Source organism: Oryctolagus cuniculus, chromosome 21, assembly GCF_964237555.1.
Source record: "Oryctolagus cuniculus chromosome 21, mOryCun1.1, whole genome shotgun sequence".
NCBI lineage: Eukaryota > Metazoa > Chordata > Mammalia > Lagomorpha > Leporidae > Oryctolagus > Oryctolagus cuniculus.
Genome location: NC_091452.1, coordinates 24432753 through 24454297, shown reverse-complemented (window position 1 = coordinate 24454297; position 21545 = coordinate 24432753). Strand labels below are relative to the sequence as shown.

General features: G+C 53.4%; 1 protein-coding gene and 2 long non-coding RNA genes across 3 annotated transcripts; 1 reads left to right on the top strand and 2 right to left on the bottom strand.

Annotated features, from left to right (window-relative positions):
• Window positions 1-6097: 6097 nt before the first annotated feature.
• On the bottom strand, window positions 6098-8548 carry LOC138847382 (uncharacterized). The gene is made up of 2 exons (XR_011385156.1): window positions 8182-8548; window positions 6098-6399 (listed from the first exon to the last, which is right to left on the bottom strand). It is a non-coding gene; the product is annotated as an uncharacterized lncRNA (long non-coding RNA).
• Window positions 8492-20731, top strand: PIK3IP1 (phosphoinositide-3-kinase interacting protein 1). Its single transcript, XM_002719702.5, has 6 exons — window positions 8492-8624; window positions 9567-9683; window positions 9809-9928; window positions 10713-10904; window positions 10996-11074; window positions 19000-20731. The coding sequence occupies exons 1-6, from the start codon at window positions 8540-8542 to the stop codon at window positions 19202-19204; spliced, it is 798 nt and encodes a 265-aa protein (XP_002719748.2). The 5' UTR covers window positions 8492-8539; the 3' UTR covers window positions 19205-20731.
• Window positions 11275-18677, bottom strand: LOC108178658 (uncharacterized). The gene is made up of 2 exons (XR_001795395.3): window positions 14808-18677; window positions 11275-14666 (listed from the first exon to the last, which is right to left on the bottom strand). It is a non-coding gene; the product is annotated as an uncharacterized lncRNA (long non-coding RNA).
• Window positions 20732-21545: the final 814 nt, after the last annotated feature.

Here is a 21545-nt window from a genome sequence, read left to right as displayed (position 1 = left end):
GGCGGAGGAGCCTAGTGAGCTGCGGCGCCGGCCCATGAATCATTCTCTTCTCAGCTACAGCTACCTTGTGGGTCTCCTGTCATGGCTTCCTCTAATCCTCCACTGATTTTCACTGACACCTGTTTGACTCTTGTCATTTTCTTGTGTAAAACTATTTATTTCAGGATAAATCAACACTCAAGAAAACAAAAACAAAAAATCAACACAACATGGCCATTCAGGACCCTCCATAACCTGTCCAGGAATCATTTAGCTCTTTGGCGTCATTTTAACCATGATACTGAATGCCCTGCTAGCCACAGTGATGGCCCACGCTTCAGTCTTCTGCATATTGGTTGATGTGCCAAAACCACTCATTCCTTCTCACTTTCAGATTTTGTGATAAGCCTTTCCAACCTCATATGGCTATGCCATATGACCCTGCCCCTCCTGTGAATTCCCAAAGACCCAAGTAAAGGTCTGTAGTAAATCCTTACGGTGGCCTTTATTTTACTGTATTGTTTATTAGTTATCTGTACCTAGTAGTAACTTCTATAAGACTGTGAGCTTCCTGAGAACAGAGACTGCCTAGAGTTCACCGTCCATCCTCAGTACTCAGCTCTGTGTCTGCATGGTGCACAGTAGACAATAGTCATTGAATGAATAAACCTTTATTTTCCATATCCCACTTTTTTATTTGAAAGAGTTATACAGAGAGAGAAGGAGAGGCAGAGAGAGATCTTCCATCTGCTGGTTCACTCCCCAATTGGCCGCAACAGCCAGAGCTGTGCCAATCTGAAGCCAGGAGCCAGGAGCTTCCTCTGGGTCTCCCACGTGGGTGCAGGTGCCCAAGGACTTGGGCCATCTTCTACTGCTTTCCCAGGCCACAGCAGAGAGCTGGATGGGAAGTGGAGCAGCCGGGACTCGAACTGGTGCTCATATGGGATGTCGGCACTGCAGGCAGTGGCTTTACCCACTACGCCACAGCGCCGGCCCCTATATCCCACTCTTTGACACCTACTCATATGATCTTTATAACCAAACTGTAAGTTTCCTGAAGATAAAAAATATAAGCAGCGTCCCCAAGTTGGAAGTTACTCACAGACCTGTAATAATAACAATAGCTAAGGGCTCAGTGAATGTCAAAAATCCAATGAAACTGCTAACATTTTTATCTCTCTTTCCCTGAAAATGAGGAAACTGAGTCAGAGAGTTTAGCAGCTTGCTTAACATGACGTGGCATGTAAGCAACAGAGCTGAGTTTTGAATCCTGACATTCGTGCCTATACTTTTTTAAAAAAATTAATTGGGCTGGCACTGTGCAGCAAGTTAAGCCACTGCCTGCCATGCTGGCATCCCATATGAGTGCCAGTTCGAGTCCTGGCTGCTCCCCTTCTGATCCAGCTCCCTAATAACCTGGGGAAGCGGCCGGCGCCGCAGCTCACCAGGCTAATCCTCCGCCTAGCGGCGCCGGCACACCAGGTTCTAGTCCCGGTCGGGGTGCCGGATTCTGTCCCGGTTGCCTCTCTTCCAGGCCAGCTCTCTGCTGTGGCCCAGGAGTGCAGTGGAGGATGGCCCAGGTGCTTGGGCCCTGCACCCCATGGGAGACAAGGAAAAGCACCTGGCTCCTGGCTCCTGCCATCGGATCAGCGCGGTGCGCCGGCCGCAGCGCGCCGGCCGCAGCGGCCATTGGAGGGTGAACCAACGGCAAAGGAAGACCTTTCTCTCTGTCTCTCTCTCTCACTGTCCACTCTGCCTGTCAAAAAAATAAAAATTAAAAAAAAAATAACCTGGGGAAGCAGCAGATGATAACCGAAATGCCTCAGCCCCTGCCACCCACATGGGAGACCTGGTTGGACTTCCAGGCTCCTGGCTTCAGCCTAGCCCAGCCCCAGCCACTGTGGTATTTGGAGAGTGAACCAGCTGGATGGAAGATCTCTCTGCCTCTTCTCTATGTAATTTTGCCTCTTAAATAAATAGATGCTTTTAAAAAGTGACTTTATATAACAGATTTATTTACTTATTAGAAGTCAGCATCTTCTGCTTTCCAGGCACATTAGCAGGGAGCTGGATTGGAAATAGAACAACCAGGACTTGAACCAGAGCCCATATGAGATATCAGTGTCACAGGTGGTGGCTTAGCCCACTTTGCTACAATGTTGGCCCCTAAAAATGAATTTTCAAAATTGTTTCTTTTTATTTTATTTGAAAGAGAGAGGGAGAGAGAGATAGAGAGGTCTTCTACCTGCTGGTTCTCTCTCCAAATGCCATAACAACCAGGAGTCTGGAACTCCATCCGGGTCTCCCACATGGAGGCAGGCACATGGGTACTTGCCTCCCAGGATGTGCATTGGCAGGATACTGGATGGGAAGTGGAGCACCTGGGACTTGAACCAGGCAGTCCAACGTGTGATGCCAGTGTCTCAAGTGGAACTTAACTGCTATGCCAAACACCTGCCCTGGTGCCTGTAGTCTTAACCACTGTAATAAATTCTAAGGAAATTGAAGGTTTACAGATGGCAATAACTTATGTAAGGTCACAGTGTAGTGCTGAGACGAGAACTCAGGTTTTTTTTTAAAGCCTATGCTCATAAATTGATAGACCACTTCTGCTTTAAAAGTCAGTGTTAAGCTCATTCTGGGTGTTGGCACTTTAAGATTTGAAAGGCAGAGTGATGGGGGCGGTAAGTGAGAGGGGGGCAGAGAGACAGCAAGTGACCTGTATTCTATCTACTGTTTCACTACAAATGGCCACCAACAGCCAGGTCTGGGTCTGAAGCCAAGAGTTCCAACCTGGTCTCCCACTCGGTTGGCAGGGGCTCAAGCACTTGTGACATCACCTGCTGCTTTCCCAGGAGCCTAAGCAGGGAGCTGGGCACGAAATGGAACAGCTGAGACTCCAACTGGCACTCTTTGGAGAATACCAGATCCCCTTCCGAGACAGTCAGAGCTACAACTCTTTTCTGGGCTAATTCACCCTAAATATGGACATTCCAGTCTTAGCAACCAATTAAGTGAGCACACTCAAGATTGTGCTTCATTGATGTGTACACTGTGTCTTCTACGGTTGCCTCTAACAAAAGCTACTTTCAAGAATTTATTCTTCCCTTCCTCCTCAAAGCCAGTGATGTGATCTTTCCAAGTTCTCCGCTTTTGTGGCTCCCCAGTGCCTAGTGTGGAATGTCTTGTGGCTGAAAGTCAACTGTCATCGACGAGCCTACTTGATTGTCCACTATCTTCCCTTAAAAAGGGAGGGCATTTGGCACACTGGTTAAGGACTAAGCCCCGTTGGGACGCCTGCATCCCATATTGGAGTGTCTGGGTTCAAGCCTGGTTTCACTCCTTTTTTTTTGACAGGCAGAGTGGACAGTGAGAGAGAGAAAGGTCTTCCTTTTTGCCGTTGGTTCACCCTCCAATGGCCACCACGGCCGGTGCATTGCGCTGATCTGAAGCCAGGAGCCAGGTGCTTCTCCTGGTCTCCCATGGGGTGCAGGGCCCAAGCCGCAAGGTGGAGGATTAGCCTGTTGAGCCACGGCGCCAGCCCTGGCTTCACTCCTGAGTCCACCTTTATGCTAATTCACACTCTGGGAGACCGCAGCTGAGAGCTCGAGTAGATGGTCATTGCCACCTACATGGGAGACTTTGGCTGGCTTTGGATTGGTCCTGTCCTGGCTTTTGCAGGCATTTGGGGAATAAACCAGCAGACAGATCTGTCTCTATGCCTTTCGAAAAAACAAATTATAATCTTTGTAGGTTTACTAGATGCTTTTTCGTTAAATGATACTTTTCCCCTTTATTTCAAACATTTATTAAAAGCTTAATTAAGGAGCTGGTGCTATAGCACAGCGGATAAAGCTGCTGCCTGCAGTGCTGGCATCCCCTATGGGCGCCGGTTCAAGTCCCAGCTGCTCCACTTCTGATCCAGCTCTCTGCTATGGCCTGGGAAAGCAGTAGAAGATGCCCAGGTCCTTGGGCCCTTGCAACTGCGTGGGAGACAAGGGAGAAGCTCCTGGCTCCTGGCTTTGGATTGGCATAGCTCTGGCCATTGCAGCCAATTGGGGAATGAACCAGCAGATGGAAGACCTCTCTCTCTCTGTTTCTCCTTCTCTCTCTGCATAACTATATATAACAAAAACAAAAACAAAAACAAACCTAAGTGCCTCACATTCACAAAATAGAAACTCATCAAAGGCCATATTTGAAAGACATGGCCTTGGAGTTTTGTTATTTTTTTATTTTATTTATTTATATGAGAGAGTTACAGACAGTGAGAGGGAGAGACAGAAGGGTCTTCCATCTGTTGGTTCACTCCCCAGGAGGCTGCAACAGCCAGAGCTGCACCAATCTGAAGCCAGGAGCCAGGTGCTTCTTCCCAGTCTCCCAGGTGGGTGCAGGGGCCCAAGGACTTGGCCCATCTTCTACTGCTTTCCCAGGCCATAGTAGAGAGCTGGATTGGAAGAGGAGCAGCCGGGACTAGAACCGGCGCCTATATGGGATGCTGGCGCTGCAGGCGGAGGATTAACCTACTGCGCCACAGTGCCGGCCCCTGGAGTTTTGTTATTTTAACATACCTCATAAAACCATCCCATTCTTAGTTTGCAATTATACACCAAAATATTTTTTTTTTTTATTTTTTTTTTTTTTATTTTTTTTTACAGGCAGAGTGGACAGGGAGAGAGAGAGAGACAGAGAGAAAGGTCTTCCTTTGCCCTTGGTTCACCCTTCAATGGCTGCCGCGGCTGGCACACTGTGGCCAGTGCACCGCGCTGATCTGAAGGCAGTAGCCAGGTGCTTCTCCTGGTCTCCCATGGGGTGCAGGGCCCAAGCACTTGGGCCATCCTCCACTGCCCTCCCGGGCCACAGCAGAGAGCTGGCCTGGAAGAGGGGCAACCGGGACAGAATCCGGCGCCCCGACCGGGACTAGAACCTGGTGTGCCGGTGCCGCAAGGTGGAGGATTAGCCTAGTGAGCGCGGCGCCGGCCCCAAAATATCTTTAATACAGCCTCAGTGTATTTTTTTTTTTAAAGATTTACTTGAAAGGCAAAGTTAGAAAGAGAAGACAGATCTTCCATCCACTGGTTCAGTCCTCAAAAAGCCACAACGCCCAGAGCTGGGCCAGGCCAAAGCCAGGAACCAGGAGCTTCTTCTGGGTCTACCTTGTGGGTTCAGGAGCCCAAGTACTTGGGCCCATTCTTCGCTGCTTTCCCAGGCCATCAGCAGGGAGCTGGATCAGAAGTGGAGCAACTGGGACTCAAACTGGCACCCATATGGGATGCCAGTGCATTAAGCCACAGCGCTGGTCCCTCAGTGGATACTTCTACAGCCCATTATCTAAAAATAGCTGGCGCCAACTCATCAGATCTCGCTCCAAAGATTTTTACCAACACCTTGGCCCTCTTTTGCGGCTTCTTAAGCCTTTTAACAGCTTTATGACTTCCTTCCTAGATATCCCCCGCTAATATTTCCCACTAGCTAAGTGAGCTGCCCATCCTTCTCGGGGAACCCTGGAGGATATTTCCTGATAGAACTGTAGGGTTTTGTGTCTAGAGTCACACTCATTTAATGGGAAACCAAAAGTCAAAACATCCCTGAAATAGTCAGTTAAATACAAGTATTATATTTCACCATGTTGTCTTTAGGGATATAAACAACCTAAAATAAGCACTTGAGTAGTGTTACTGCATTGTATTGCTATTGCAGTAATATTTTGGAAGAAAGCTGAAGTCTGGAGGAACAACAGGCCATTAACCACGGCCATATTGAACCAATACCTGGAGCAAAGTTCAAATCTGAATCATCAGAGAAAGATCAAAACATCAGCATGACGACAGGCACATCTCCGAACTGAGTCCGATTTCTTTGAGGAAGAAAGGTACTGAATCTATTATAATAGAATATGCCTTTGAAGGATTGAGAAACAAGCCCTTTATTGCTGAAAAAAATCAAATCATGCTGATAAATGTCTTGTTACAGAGGACAAAGAACAGAGATGACTAAGCTCAAAACCATCTCCTTCTGGCCTGTCAGATCTTTCCTAGGCAGTTCTGCTTCTGCTAAGACATGTCATGAAATATGGTTTTGGTATATATCAAGGTATGTAAGTTAGAGATGACAGCTGTTTTAACATTTTTTTAAAAAGATTTATTTGAAAGTCAGAGTTACACAAAGTGAGGAAGAGACAGAGACAGACAGACAGATCTTCCATTTGCTGGTTCACTCCCCAAATGGCTGCGATGGCCAGGGTGGGGCCAGACTGCAGCCAGGAGCCAGGAGCTTCTTCCTGATCTCCCACATGGTGGCAGGGGTCCAAGCACTTGGGCCATCTTCCCTTGCTTTTCCAGGCACATTGGCAGGGAGCTGGATCAGAACTGGAGCAGTGGGGTCTATATGGGATGTCAGTGTTGCAGGCGGCAGCTTCACCTGCGACAACACAATGCAGGCCCCCAAGAAAACAGGTTTTTAAAACAGAAAAACTAGGTAACAGCAACATGTTAGGAATCTTTGTGTTTCTGAGGTAAAACTACTGTATGGGTACAGGAGGTAATCTAAAGAGGCTTGTCATATCCTTTCATTATCAGTCATAGAACAGAGTATTGCAATGTACCGAAACAGCCCTTTAGAGGAGGCGACACATTTCACCAGACATCAGTAAGGAAGCACTCACCGAACACAAAGCCAACAGATTAGGTGCTAAGAGATCAGCCCCCCAAAGCCCCCTGCTGCTCAGAAAATTAAAAATTGTGCTCTGGTTTTCTCAAGCCTACTTATTTCGAGGGATGAAACACAATGTACACCAAGTATCTCTTGCAGTGGTGTTAAGAGTAAGCATGGGACCCACAAGGCAAACTGTGAAGAGAGCTTCCCCTTCAGCCTTGTGCCCATATAGATACCCTGCTGTTCTCTGGATAAAGTACGAACTTTCTTTAGCAAATGAAATCATCCCGTTGCGTTTGCCCTTATCCTGTTTCACTTTTTTTCTTAAGGCTTAAGACTACTTGACATTTTACCTATTTGTCAGCTGTTTCCCCATGATGGCCTAGACTTCAAATATTTTGTTCACAGATATACCCCCAGCATCTAAAACTGTATCCAGCGTGTAGTAGGTTATCAAAAATATTTGTAAAATTAATAAAAATGCTAAAAGGCTACGATGTCAGACCTGTTAAATTCTAACATCTTGTCCCATCTGTATCTATGTGTGTATATGTGAATAAATTTAGATTCTGGAGTGACAGCATAAACCAAGTCACGGAGTCAGAAGTTATGTGAGAAGAAGGTAGGAGAATGGCTGCAGAAACAAAGCAACGGAGCTTATTAAATGGATTAAAGCAATCGAACACTGCCTGCAAACTGCTTTAAGAATAAACCAAATGTACCTCTGAACCCTTCCTTGTCTGAAATCTGAGTGTGATGGATTCAAATCCGCGTTAGGCTACGTGGACTCACGGGAGCTTTCTTTCCTTGAGAAAGCTTTTCAAGTTTATTTAGTACTTTCCCCCTCCCTAAAGTACTGCCTGCAAAACTGAGAGTCTCCCATTACTATTTTGAGATTTGCCTGAGTCACAAGGTAGTCCTGGCGAACCACTCTGCTCTATCTCTCAGTTTCCTGAGGCTGCCTTTGAACTTGAACCGGCAGCCAAACAAGAACAGGGCTCTTCGGCCTCTCTCCAAAAGGCCCGAGTCATATGGATGTGGTGAGGCTTTATAAATCGCTGCAAATGGATTTCCCATGGGGTGGGGGTGGAGGGAAGCAAATATTTTACTTAACTTCCTCTATAACAACTCAGGGCTGGTAGAAAGGGCAGATGTGTATTACAACATGGCTGGGCAAATTTTCCAATGTTTGCCTAACATGTATTTTCAACTATAGATACCCCTTCTGTATTCCTACTAAATATGGACACTCCAAATCGCAAATGTAAGCAAAAAAAAAATGTGTTTGATCTGACCCTGGCAAAGTTACACTTAAAAAAAAAAAAAGTGTCACAGCTCATAAACATGTGTGACCCACAGAGGCCCTTTTCCAGGAAAGATGTAAAGAGTTACTTCTGCCCAGATACTCTTAGGTGCCCCCGCCGTGGTCTCTGAAATCCTTGTGTTGTGTAGTTAACACTTCCTCCCTCAGGTGTCTGTGCCTTAGTGCTTTTACCCTCCCCCCCCCCCCCGCCATGATGCCTCTTGACAGAATAATTCTGTACTTACACAAATGGAAACAGAAGAGATGCAAAGCCCCGGGGATGCAGCCGTGCAGGTCTCAAACTGATCCGCGGCTAAGCACAGCCTGAACCTTGCCGGCTTCTCTGCGCTTGGCTGAGCGCCTCTCTTGGCTCAGGGTTAGCGATCTTGCCTGGCATAGGAGGCTTAGGACCCAGGGGGCGCTTCATAGCTGAAAAACACCTCGCGCTGCAGCAAGCTGGCTGGGAAGCTCTCAGTTCTAAAGAGAGGCTGTTTACCAGAAGAGCCGTGGCAAGGGCAGGTCTCACTGCAAGGCTGGGACGGCGAGGCGGAGCCGCTGCCAAGGGGACCCCAGCTGGACACTGGCTGTCCGGTCACCTGCAGGATGGAGGAGGGGAGGATGCAGTTGGCCTGGGTACAAACGTTCGTCCTAAGCAACATGCTCCTTGCAGAAGCCTATGGATCTGGAGGTGAGAAAACAATCTTTCCTTTCTCCAGCAACTTAAGGACGCAGACCCCGGAGACTCTGTTTCCCAAACGGAGCCGGGAAGTGAGGCTTTTAGCTGGTCTTTGTTGTCCTGTGCAAGCTTTTTTCCTTTTCTCTTCCTTGCCTGGTCAGGGGCTTGCAGCTCCATCTTTGCCATTAAGAACAAAGGCAAGTGGCCACTTTCTCTTTCCTTTTGCTTGCTCAAGAGTGGACGGAGCTTGGCAGGGGGGAGGTGGCATCTCCCCGACTCCCCAACTCCTGCCCTTTCGAAGCGCTGGGCACACTGTGGCCAGGGCACAGGCCTTCCCGCCCCAGCCTCTTCCTGGGGCTCTCTCGCCACGGGGAGTGGGAGTCTGGAGTCACATCCAGGCAGGACCCCCACCCCGCCTCCCGTAGGAAGCTCTTGAACCCTTGCCTGACTGAATCCAGGCTTTCGTAGACTTCTGTTGGGGCTGAACGTTGCCTCTTAAAAAAACTGGCAGGCGGTGGCTGTACCCCGGAGGAGGGAACACCAGTTTATGTAACACGGACATGACAACAGGGGGCTGATTATCAAGTGTGGCAGCCCCCTGCCCCCCCGATCCCAAAGCGCCACCACCTCCTCCACAAAGGGACCCGAAGTCTCTCCCCTTCCCCACCAAAGTGGTCACCAGTTCAAGAGTTGACAGTGCCCTGCACTTGACCGCTGCCCGATACCGCCTAGGGGCTTTTCAAGCTCTTTGCCATCACTTAGGGCCTCACAGCCTCCCTTCGAGGCGAAGTTTCCCACGCAAGGACCCGGAGGTCCCTGTCACGGGGCCCAGGGACCTCCAGCCGGCTAAGGGGCGCAGCCGGGGTGGCGTCCCGGCTGCCCTGCCCGTCAGGTTGGGCGCCTTCCGCGGGCTGTCCGCCACTCAGGAACCGGGGCGGGGGTCCTGCTTCACAGGCTGCTTCTGGGACAACGGTCACCTGTACCGGGAGGACCAGCCCTCGCCAGCGCCGGGCCTCCACTGCCTCAACTGGCTGGACGCGCAGGGCGCCCTGGCGTCTGGCCCCGAGTCGGGTGAGTGGCCGCTGGGCCGACGGGCGGGGCTCGCTGGCTGGCTGGAGGGCGGGCGGAGGCCGCGGGCCTGGCCGCGGTCCTGACCCCGGCCCCCCCAGGCCAATGGCGCCTTCTCTCCCCGTCAGGCGCTGGTAACCACAACTACTGCCGGAACCCCGACCACGACCCTCGCGGGCCTTGGTGCTACGTTAGCGGCCAGACGGGCGCCCCTGAGAAACGGCCGTGCGAGGATCTGCGCTGCCCAGGTAGCGGCTCTGATAGTCGCCGGGACCCGCGACCCTCCGCGCCGCCCGCCCGCTGACTGGGAGCGGCGGCTACACCCGCCGCGCACGTGTGGTCGCGAGACGCCGGCCGGCCCTGCCCCGCCCCCGCGCCGCGCGATTGGCCAGGGCTGTCTCCAGGCCGCGAGGCTCAAAGCCGATTGGCCGCCGCCGCCGCTCGGAGTGACCTCATCCTCCGCGAGCGCTTGTAAACAACCTTGCGAGGCGAGCCCGCGCGCGGCGCCGCGCAGTGCGCCAGGAGGGTGTCTCCGGGGCGAGCGTCTCTGGTGCTAGGGATGTTGGGGGGCCTCGGAGAAGTTCTGCGACTCACCGTGGGCAGTGTCAGGGTGCTTATATGAATCCGGATTTTTTAGGCTTGCTGCTCCCGCGGCAAGGGTTAAGCGTGATCATCACGGTGAAGCATTTAGCGTTGGGGTTGGCACAAAGCATGTGGTCAGTGATGAGTGTGAGAGGCTTGGAGGAGTCAAGTTAGTTTTCCTAATGGGGAGGTGGCGGAACCCGCTGGGGAAGATAACATGGATTTGAAAAGAGGAAGGCATGGGGGGCAAGAGAGAGACCCTTCCCCGCTCATTTGCTTTGCCCCCGCGATGGTGCAGCTCCGGGGAGGAGGGTTGACTTCAGGGTGTGTAGGGCGGTGGTATTCTAAGGTGGACCCTCCTTCTGCGCCCCCTGCACTTTGGTCCAGGATCAGCTGTGCAGTTCACGCAGGGCAGTCTTTGATGAGAGCTATTTCCCACCTCACCTCCAGAGACCACCTCCCTGGGCCCGCCAGCCTCCACGGTGGAAATGGCCGAGGCCCCGGATGACGACGAAGCGCAGGCGTTCCCGCCTGCCAAGGCCCTGCCGGCCCGGAGCGAGGCGGCAGCCGTGCAGCCCGCGGTGGGGATCGGCCAGCGGGTGCGGATGAACTCCAAGGAGAAGAAGGACCTGGGGACTCTGGGTATGAGTGCCCCACCCCCCGCTCGTTTTGGGAGGCGTTTGCTGACTGGCTGGTGCGTGGCTAATGGGGCCTTGTGTCCTGTCTCCCGCAGGCTACGTGCTGGGCATCACCATGATGGTGATCATCATCGCCATCGGGACTGGCATCATCTTGGGCTACACCTACAAGAGGTCAGTAGGTTCTCTCTTAGAGGAGGGGGTTAAGTCAAGTGAGCTTCCTCTGGGGCTTTCTGACCTAAAAGGCAGTGAGGTGTTGAAAGAATGGAAACCAGCTTACGATGGAGAAACTTGGCTCTGGTCTCTACCAGGTGACCCTGGGTAGACCCTTTCGTTTGGTGCTGTCACTTTGCACTCAAACACCTTGCGAGGCAGGGATTCTTTGTCAGAGAGGAGAACTGACTGCCTGAGGTCACACTGCCTGGAGTGGCAGGACCTGGATGCAAAAGTTCCGACTCCGCTCTCCCTATCCCTATCCCTATCCCTATCCCTATCCCTATCCCTATCCCTATCCCTATCCCTATCTAAAGGCAGAGAGTGAGGGAGAGGGACAGACATCTTTTATGCCTTGGTTCACTTCCCAAATGCCCACAACAGCCAGGGCTGAGCTGGGCCAGGTTGAAGCCAGGAGCCAGTCCTGGTCTCCCACCAGGTGGCAGGGACCCAACTATTTGTCACCTGCTGCCTCCCGGGGTGCACATTAGCAGGAAGCTAGAATGGAGAAAGAAGCCAGAACTTGAACTCAGGCACTTGGATATGAGATGCTGGCGTCCCGAGCAGGAGCTTAACCGCTGTGCCAGAGGTCACCCCCCCCCCCCCCCGCAACCTCTCTTTTCATACCAAATGCCCTGCTGTCTCATCCAACCTGCCTGGCATGGGGAGTGGGTGGCGCTGTAGAAATTAAGCTGGGTACTCATTGCAGGGGCCCAGAGACTGAATTATTTCTGTGGGTTATAAAATTCCGCTACAGACACAGTTTTTGTTGTTGGAATGTACATTTCCTAGTCCATATGCAGTGAGGTCTCCTCTAGGGTAGGAGGAAAAAAGTGAGCTGGCGGATAGCCTGTTAGCTGTTCCTTCTCATACGTGAAATCCAGAGAGGCTGCCTGTGGGCTGACGATGTGGTGCAGCAGGTTAAGCCACTGCCTGCAACGCTGGCATTCCATGTCAGAGTGCCTGATTCGAGTCCTGGCTACTCTATTTCTGACCCAGCTCCTTGCTAGATCAGATCAGAAAAGTGGGAAAGTGGAAGATGGTCCAAGTACCTGGGCTCCTGCCACCCATGTGGGAGACATGAATGGAGTTACTGGCTCCTGACTTCAGCTTAGCCCAGCCCCGGCTTTTGTGGCCATTTGGGGAGCGAACTAGCAGATGGAAGACACCCCCTTCTCTGGTCACTCTGCCTTTCAAATAAATAAATAGATCTTAAGAAAACAAACAATGAACAAACAGGAAAAAAAAAAAAAAAAAAAAAAAAACCCAGAGGCTAACTTAGGGACATGATTTGTGGCTGGGACAGCAGGAGGCGGAATGCTAATTTTGGAAGGTCCCCTGGGATGCCATTTGGAAAAGGTTCTCCAAGTCAGAAATGGGTGCATGATAATAAGCGGAGTTTAATTCAATTCTACAGCAGTGCCTTGCTCTGGGAAATTATTTACTGCTTTTTGGCAAAGATCAGGGGATTTGACTTCCAGCTGAGTGTCTGTGATACATCTTCTCTATGGGCTACGTCTTCCTGTAGGGAGGTGACAGTGAGACGGTGACCTGCATTTTCCAGGGTTGAGAGCCATGCCTGAGCCACAGCCCCAGTAGATTTATTATATAACCTAGGGTTCTTCAGAAATGCTGTAGCTTACCTCTTCATTAAAAAAATTTATTTGAAAGTCAAAGTCATACAGAGAGAGGAAGAGAGAGAGACACAGAGAGAGACAGATAGAGATAGCTTCCATCCACTGGTTCACTCCCCAAATGGTTGCAATGGCCAGGGCTCTGCCAGGACAAAGCCAGGGGCCAGTAGCTTCTTGCAGGTTTCCCTCATGGATACAGGGGCTCAAGCACTTGGACTGTCTTCCGCTGCTTTCCCAGGCGCATTAGCCAGGAGCTGGATCAGAAGTAGAGCAGCCAGGCCTGGAACTGGTGTCCATATGGGCCGCCGGTGTCACAGGCAGGCAGCACTGCTGTGCCACGATGCCGGCCCGTGAGCTCTTCATTTTATAGGCGAAAGGGTACCTAGGTGATAATAACAGCAGCAATAGCAAACATTGACCAGATATGTGCTTCAAGCACTTTGCCTGCTTTAATGTGCTTCTCACAATCACCCTTATAAGGGAAATGCTGTTATTATCCCTAGTCTGCAGATGAGGAGACTGAGGCGAGAGGGGAGGAGTATCCGCCTGAGGTTACATACCTAGCAGTTGGTAGAGGAAGTCCTAGCCCTGGTACTAACTGGCTGTCTGCGTGAGTCTGCGAAGGTTGTGCCCGTATCCTAGCAGCAGCATTGCTGTGGGGGCTAAGGCACGCACCTGCTTAGCTCAGTGAGGGCACAGGGTGAGTGGCAGTAAACAGCTGGTCTTTATTTTTCTGGGAAATGGGGGTAGTGCATTGATGCCCTCCAAACCCCCTTCCATCTCTTGATTTTTTTTTTTAAAGATTGATTTATTTCTTTCAAAGGAGGAGTAACAGAGAGGGAGAGATGGAGAGGGAAAGAGGTCTTCCATCCGCTGGTTCATTCCCCAGATGGCTGCAACGGCCAGGGCTGGGCCAGGCTGAAGTCAGGAGCCAGGAGCTTCATCTGAGTGGCAGGGACCCAGGCATTTGGGCCATCCTCTGCTGCTTTCCCACGCACGTTAGCAGGGAACTGGATTGGAAGTGGAGCAGCCAGGACCCTAACAGACGCCCATGTGGGATGGTGGCCTTGCGGGTGGTGGCGTAACCTGCCGTGCCACAGTGCCAACCTCTTTTCTGTGATTCAGGAACAGGTTGTGGCCCACAGTGGGATGGCAGGTGCAGGGACGCCTGCGTGTTCCTTTCGGAGAGGAACATGTCCTCACAGCCCTGGCCTCCCTGTCCACTGTCAGACCCAAAGCACGCTGGTTCACTTTAGCCCTGCTTCCTGATTCACTGGACAGCAGTTGGCTCTCCTCCAATCTGGTGACGGTTTCCAGGCCTTCCTAATCCCGAGCCCAGTTCTGGTGCCCAGTGGGGAAGCCAGGCTCTTTTTTCTGAAGATTTCTCCCCCAGGCTGTCAAGGATCCTCCCTTTACTTTTCCTGTAAACTCAGGGCAGGGCAGCACGTCACGTGACTCGCCGTCACCCACCACGTGTCCACTCTTTTCCTCAATAAAACTGCTCGGAGAACAGACTGTACAACAGGAAACCACATGTGGGCTGGAGACAAGCTCTCAGCTGCCATCTCTGCCCAAAGGCGGAGACCAGGGTGTTCTGGAAAGAGCTGTAGGCTGAGGGGGCCTCTCAGCCCCAGCATTCTGTCTGTTCAGTAGCGATGCAGCCCCTCCCCACATCCGCCCAGGCAAGCTGAGCACAGACAGGTATTGCGTGGAAGCGGGAGGCAGCCATAGGCAGTCACCGTGATAGCAGCCAGCGTTTGTTTTGTGCTTTTTCAGTAAGGAAGGCCCGTGACATGCTCTCACCCAAGCCTCAAAACACAGACGCACTTTTGACTCCACTTGCAGTGAGCAGCGGTCCAAGCGCCGCAGCTAGCGGGGTTTGTCTCACCATGAGCAGCACCTCCACCAAGGCCCAGTAGCTGCAAAGGACAGTAGGCAAAATAAACTTTCAAAAAAAAAATAAATAAAAATAAAAAGGCTGGGTTTAGAAGTCAGAAGACCCAGGGTCTAGTTCTAGAACTGGCACCCATTCAGGATGTGACATTGGGCAAGCTATTTACCTTCCCCCGGCCTCAGTCTGTAAAACAGTGCGGGGGCCGGGGTGACAGATGATAACCCTCCAGGCTCTGCTAGTTCCTCCAAAGACGGTCCTGACCCGCGGTCATACGTGGCTCGAATCCCAGCTCTGCAGCTGGCTTGAACAGATGAGTTCACCCCGTGGATCCGTCTTCCCATCTTGAAGACGGAGATCACAGGCGACACCTGTGACAGAGAGAGGTGTTGTAGGGGTGGAATCAGACGTTGTAGATGGAGGCTGCAGAATCCATAGCTTCCTGGGCCAACTTTCCCCAGCAGCGGGGTGACACAGCACTCCCTGTGTTACCCGAGGAGGTCCAGGTGTTTCCCTTAGCCCGGGAGAGGACGCCAGAGGCACCTGTGCTCTCTGACCAGCCCAGTCCTGCACGGCCGGCCCTGCAGCTCTCAGGGTCCTCCCTGCAAGCCTTGAACCCTGCCAGAGGCCATCAGGCTGGGCTAATGCGATGGCGCTTTCCCCTGGCTCGGCTGGGTCTTTGTCCTGGTTGTCCGGGCCACGGGGTTCAGGTGGCCGGTCTACTACTGAGCAGCTCCCTGTGCCTGTCCAAGTGTGCTGTCTGCACTAGGCCCCGGGGGAGCTCTTATGTTCTGATAGGGGGAAAAAAAAAAGTAAGTCAACACCGCCCCACCCGCTTAGCAGAGGAGCTGAGTCAGAGAATGAACCTTTTGTTCTTTCTTGGCTGCTAGACAGCAGCCAGGCTGGGCCTCCGCCCCTCCAGGCAGGGAGAGGGGGCTGGGCCGCCTGATGGTGAGCGCAGCAGGCCTGGTGGCCTCTCTCAACGCCTCCCGAGGGAGCAGGGGCAGCCATTGCATCTCTGAGACCTACAGGCACCATTAACAGCAGGCACGTGGGGTTGGGCGTGCTGCTGGGCTTCTAAGTGGATGAGCCGAACCCAGAGCAGTCCCGGCACCTGCCTCTTTCACCCTTGGCTGCTCTGCTAGCCCTGCCCTGCCCCCGTAATGCGCATTGATTTTTCCCTCCTGAAGACTTAAGTATGTTCGGCCTGACACTGTCAGCAGCTCAGCTGGCCACAGCTCATAAATCTCTCAGTAAAGGAGGTGGCTGAGGAGAGCAGGGCTCTGGCGTGCCTCCAACGCCTCAGTTTCTGCATCTATAAAAAGGGCTTGGAAATTAAAAGCATGGCGCGAACACAGAAGGTGTGGCACCCACGAGGCGCACGGTAGCTCAGCCTGGATAACAGAAGGCCCACTTCCTGGTCCCTTAGCAGGCACTCAGAAGTTACAAGTGCTGGCTTTCCTTTTCCCTCCAGGCCCTTGTGTTTTGAAATTCAGGCCTTGGCAAAAGACACCTGGCCGGTGCCATGGCTCACTTGGCTGGTCCTCCGCCTGCGGCGCCGGCACCCCAGGTTCTAGTCCCGGTTGCCCCTCTTCCTTTCCAGCTCTCTGCTGTGGCCCAGGAGGGCAGTGGAGGCTGGCCCAAGTGCTTGGGCCCTGTACCCGCATGGGAGACCAGGAGGAAGCAGTGCACCGGCCGTAGCGGCCACTTTGGGGGTGAACCAACAGCAAAGGAAGACCTTTCTCTCTGTCTCTCTCATTGTCTAACTCTGCCTGGAAAAAAACAAAAAACAAACAAACAAAAAAACCACCCTAGACCTTCCAGGTTTTTCCCTATATGGAAAAATCTGGCTTTTTTTTTTTTTCTTCATTATGTGTCGTGGCCGCTGTACATGATGACCGGGGCCCAAGGGCAGTGTGAATCTCAGCACAAGTGGGAGGGCAGTTGACCCAGATGACCCTAACCCCGTGAGCAGTGTCCCTTCATTGGCTCTCTGGGTGCCCTGGGAGTTTCTCTGTGGTGTCCAGTAGTGAGACTAATGAGGAAGAGGAGGCAGGCACCCGAGGCTGGGACGGTCAGACTGTCACCCCCTCGGAGCCACTCAGGGTAATGAGCTCACACCTCTGCCTCCTGTGATCTCACAGAACTAGGAAATCAGAACAGCAGGGCCCTGGAGTCTAAGTCCAACTCCTTGCTTTAGGGAAGATGGATTAAGGCCCAGAGGAGGGGATTACAGCGGTCGCACAAACAGCCTGCCTTGGCTGGTCAGCAGGAGAGATTCCTTGGGAAACTAAATTAAAATAACATTGCTGGGTGAGTCGTCCTAGTCACGTCCCAGGAGCTTTTACAGCAGCTGTACTGTGTGCAAAACGCTTTCACATTCATTGTCTTCTTCGGAGGCAGAAGAGGAAAACAAGGCTCAGAGAGGTCTTTACCAAGCATCGCACAGCTAAAGCTGAGCTGGCACAGGAACACACGCGGAAAGGACGGGATGGGGGCAGGCGTTTGGCATAGCAGGTACTGGGGACCGACTCCCAGATCCGATTTGGGATCCCTGCATCTCTCCTGACTTCCCGATTCCAGCTTCCTGCTAACGCACCCCCTGGGAGGCAGCAGGCGATGGCTCAAGTCGCTGCATCCCTACCACCCACGTGGGAGACACAGATTTGAGTTTCCAGCTCCTGGCTTCAGCCTGGCCCAACCTCACCAGCTGTGGGCATTTGGGGAGGGAACTGGCAGATGGGGACTCTTTTCCCCCCTGCTGTTCCAAAAAACAGATGCAAAACAACCACACACGTGCGCGCGCACGCAACACCCTGGATGATCTAGACAGTTCTGAGACACCATGCAAACTCTTCTTCTCTCGCCTGCCCCTCCTGCTGTCCCGTTTCCCAGTCGTCTTCTCTGGTATCTGGAAGCCTCTGTCAGTGCGCATCCCATCACTGTCCCCGAGGACGCGACACGCCAGGCAGGGCTGCAGTGCTTCACCACGTCACACGGCAGCCGCTGTCCAAGGCTCTCTCCGGGAAGATTTCCTCTGTGGCTGAGCCCAGGTGGCTAGCTGCTGGCCTCAGAGGAAGCGGACTTGGGTTCTGGGTGCTGGTTTTGGTGTGCAATGTGCCACGCACTCACCAAGCCCTCCGGTTGGCAGTGGGGACTGGGTTTGAGTCCCTGCCGCACTTTTCTTTTCTTTTCTTTTTTTAGATTTATTTATTTGAAAGTCAGAGTTACACAGAGAGGAGAGGCAGAGAGAGAGAGAGAGAGGTCTTCCGTCCGCTGGGTCACTCCCCAGATGGCCACAACGGCCGGAGCTGCACTGATCCGAAGCCAGGAGTCAGGAGCTTCTTCCGGGTCTCCCACTTGAGTGTAGGGGCCCAAGGACTTGGGCCATCTTCTACTGCTTTCCCAGGCCATAGCAGAGAGCTGGATCGGAAGTGGAGCACCTGGGACTTGAACCTGCGCCCATACGGGCTGCCAGTGCTTTAGGCCAGGGCGTTAACCGCTGTGCCACAGCGCCGGCCCTGCCACACGTTTCTTGTAGGGCAACATCACTCAGGTCAACATTTCTCTGATCATCAGCCAGAGTCCAGCAGTCTTGGGTTTGAGCCCATCACATCCTTGGGGAGTTCTTGTAACTTCTCTGGGCCCTTTCCTCGTCTTCAAAACAATTAAGACCTGATTCTTAGGACTGGGCTGAGAAGGAAGTGACGTAACATGTACCAAGTCCTTAGCACGCAGTGGGCTCTCCCCAGAAGGGAGCAGCACCGTGAGAATTCAGAGCATGTGGAAACCCTGAGAGCTCTGATGGTCACTCTCGTCTCCCGCGGACCTGAGAGTCCTTTTCGCTCCCGGCATGGGTCGGGACGGTCCATTTCCAGCCTGGGCTCACACCCTCTGGGACTTTTGAATAAGAAGGTTGTCCTGGAATGCGATGACGATGGCCAGGTCGGTCTTCTGTACAGCTTTATGGGTTAGGGCCAAAGCTGAGGTAGTTTTCTGGGTCTCATGTAGACCTGGGCTGAAAGAGCAAAATCCTACCTTGCCCACCACCACCACCACCAAAAAAAAAAAATCCTACCTTGCTTGAAGAGCCTCTTCCCCCCACGCGGTCTCCATTGAGCCCCACTGCAGAAACACGAGGCCCCACTGCTGCTGCCCCCATCACACATCTGCGGAAGCACAGACGGGAGGCGCAGGAGCTCCTGGTTAAGACCATCTTGAAGAACAGAAACCCGGTGTCTGGGACCTGGGTCCTCCTGGACCAGCCGCCGAGAGCCCCTGCTCCTGCCCGGGCCTCCCGGCTGCTACGGAGCAAAGCCACGCAGAGGCCCCACCTGAACGTCTCCCTCTCTTCTTGCCAGGGGGAAGGACCTGAAAGCCCAGCACGAGCAGAAAGCGTGCGAGAGGGAGATGCAGCGAATCACCCTGCCCCTGTCTGCCTTCACCAACCCCACCTGTGAGATTGTGGACGAGAAGACCATCGTGGTCCACGCCAGCCAGACCCCGGTGGATCTTCAGGAGGGCAGCACTCCCCTCATGGGCCAGGCCGGCACTCCTGGGGCCTGAGCCCCGCCGGAGGGCAGGAGCCCATGCAGACGCTGGCGCAGGGGAGCCCCGATTCCTACAGCTGGGAGTCTACACTCTGCGGTTCAAACCCTACCCCTACTTTTTTCTTTTTGGTGAATTCCAAAGCCAGAAGCATGTGGCGCTGTAGGCCGAGGCGAGGCTGGGTAGGGGCCTACCGATGCTCCTTCTCCATCGCTTGGAGAGGATTTGTGCCTGTGGACGGGGATCGTGGCAGCTCCCACGGCGGGGCTGCCGACAAGGGCTTCCAAACGGCCTGCACCCTGGAAGCGAGCCAGGGACGAGGCGGGGAGAGCTTCCCCAGGCTCCCTGTGCTCTCCTAAGACGGCCTCGGTCTCCGCCTTCCCATTTGTTTTCCACGGGTTCAGTGGCGTACACTGTTATTCATAGTTAAGGTCAGGCAGGCCAAGAGGCAGTGGCACTGAAAAAAATATATTTAGTCTTGAAAATATTCAGGATGGAACTCCCTGCTGACCTCTGAGAACCGGAAACGGGTCTGTACAGAAGTCAGAGCTTGTGGGCTGAGGACAGGATCTGGGCTGGGGGCTGTTGGGTGTGCTCCAGCTTGCTAGCAGTGATGTGCCTTGACAACTGTGGGCCGGGCCTGGGCCCAGGGACCCTTCCTTGTTTCCTAAGGGAAGGAAGGGAAGAATTGCACTAAACATTCCACTTAGGAAGAAGGCAGAGAAGGGTCTGCTCCTGCCATAGGCCACAGGGGCAGAGGTGGACCTGAGGTGCCCAGACAGCGTCCCGGCAGGGTTGGGCAGTGACCTCATTTTGTACGGGTAAGAGAGCAGCCAGCTAACCCATGAGAATCGCACTGTGGGCCCTGTGACCCGCTTCTGAGAAGTAAACTTGGAGAGCAAGGTTAACAAAGCATTTCCGGGCTTGCTGTGCAGTGGGCCCGAGTTTGGAGGTGGCCCTGTGGCCTCCAGGCCAGTGCCTTCCTATGGGGCAGTGGGGCTAGGGTCAGATCCCCTAACCTGCAGAACAACTGTGGAGCCATCGGAAAGGACCGTAGGGTTCTTCAAGCCTTTTGGACACAGGGAGGGAGGAGCGACTCGCCCAAGGTCAGAGAGCAGGCTCCTGGCACGGCCGAGAGGGGAGCCCGGCTGCCTGACCGAGCGCCAACATTTCTCCAATGCACTGTGCTGCACTGTGCTAGGGGCTCGGCGGGCCCTCCAAGTCCTGACGTCACACTTGGAGGCCCTGGCCGTGCTCCCTAGCCACAGGGCTTCCTTCCCAGAGCCCTTCTACTGCCCGAAGTGGAGAGGGGGGTGAGTGGAGCCCCCCCAGCAGACTGTTCCCGGGAACCATCTGCTGAGGGGGCCTAGACCTCAGGGGGTCCCCTGGTGTTCATGATGCTGGAGTAGAGAACATTACTGGTTTCTACTTTTCTATAACAGCGTTTCTCTGTACACGTTTTATATACCTCATACTGACACCTGCGTATAAAGTACGAGAAGTTGCTCTGCATCGGACTTATATTAAAAACAAACAAAAACACAACATTGTTGGGTTTTTTTTGAGTGCCACAAGCACTCCCCCTGTAAGTTAGGAAGCTTCAGGTCACCTCATCAAAGCCTGTGCGGCAAGCGCTGGCCTGCTCTTTGCTCACCCTAGACCAGAAACTGGAAGGCTCTCGAACCCGAGGGCGGCAGCCGTTGATAGACTCTGCTTCCTGGTCGCCGCTCTCAGCAGGAATCTCCCAGGTCGGAAGCACGAGTGGGTGGGCCACAGGAAGCACGAGTGGGTGGGCATCCCAAGACGGCGAGCGGTCATCGCCAAGCTCTCCCCGAGGGGGAGTGAGGTCACAGCCCGTGTCAGGGCTGGGGTCGGGGACGGTACCGCAGCAGCCAGGGGCTGAGGGAGGTCCCCGCAGGCCGATTCCCAGGGCTCCAGGACAGTTGGTTCTGAGCCGCCAGGAATCCGCAGGGTGACCTGTGCCTGTGCCCAGCCATCGCTCTATAGTTCCACCACTACCCCCAGATCATCAGGATTTTCAGGAACCAAGTTCTGCTCTTGTCCTGGATCCCTCAAGCCCCGGGAGTGCTTGAGAGGAATTACCTTTAGGTTTATGGGTTCATATTGTGCCCACGACCCCCAGCTAGGCAGACGGCATCATCCCGCCCAGTGGTCACTCCGCGTCCTGCTGTACGCAGAAGGCACGAGCAGCGGGGCTTCTCCACGCCCACCCTTGGGGTGGGCTGACCTGCATTCATTTCTCCCCACTGCAAGGGTGAACCCAGCCCTGTGGAGAGAGAGCCAGGAGGCCCGGGCTGGAGAAGTGCTCCTGTGTCAGAGGTCAGAGTGCAGGGCTGAG

Excerpts from the sequence above, each read along its gene's own strand:
- PIK3IP1 (XM_002719702.5), top strand. The coding sequence starts at position 8,540 with ATGGAGGAGGGGAGGATGCAGTTGGCCTGGGTACAAACGTTCGTCCTA. Across the intron at positions 9,684-9,808 it reads GGCGTCTGGCCCCGAGTCGG|GCGCTGGTAACCACAACTAC; the intron begins GTGAGTGGCCGC and ends TCTCCCCGTCAG. Across the intron at positions 10,905-10,995 it reads GAAGGACCTGGGGACTCTGG|GCTACGTGCTGGGCATCACC; the intron begins GTATGAGTGCCC and ends TGTCTCCCGCAG.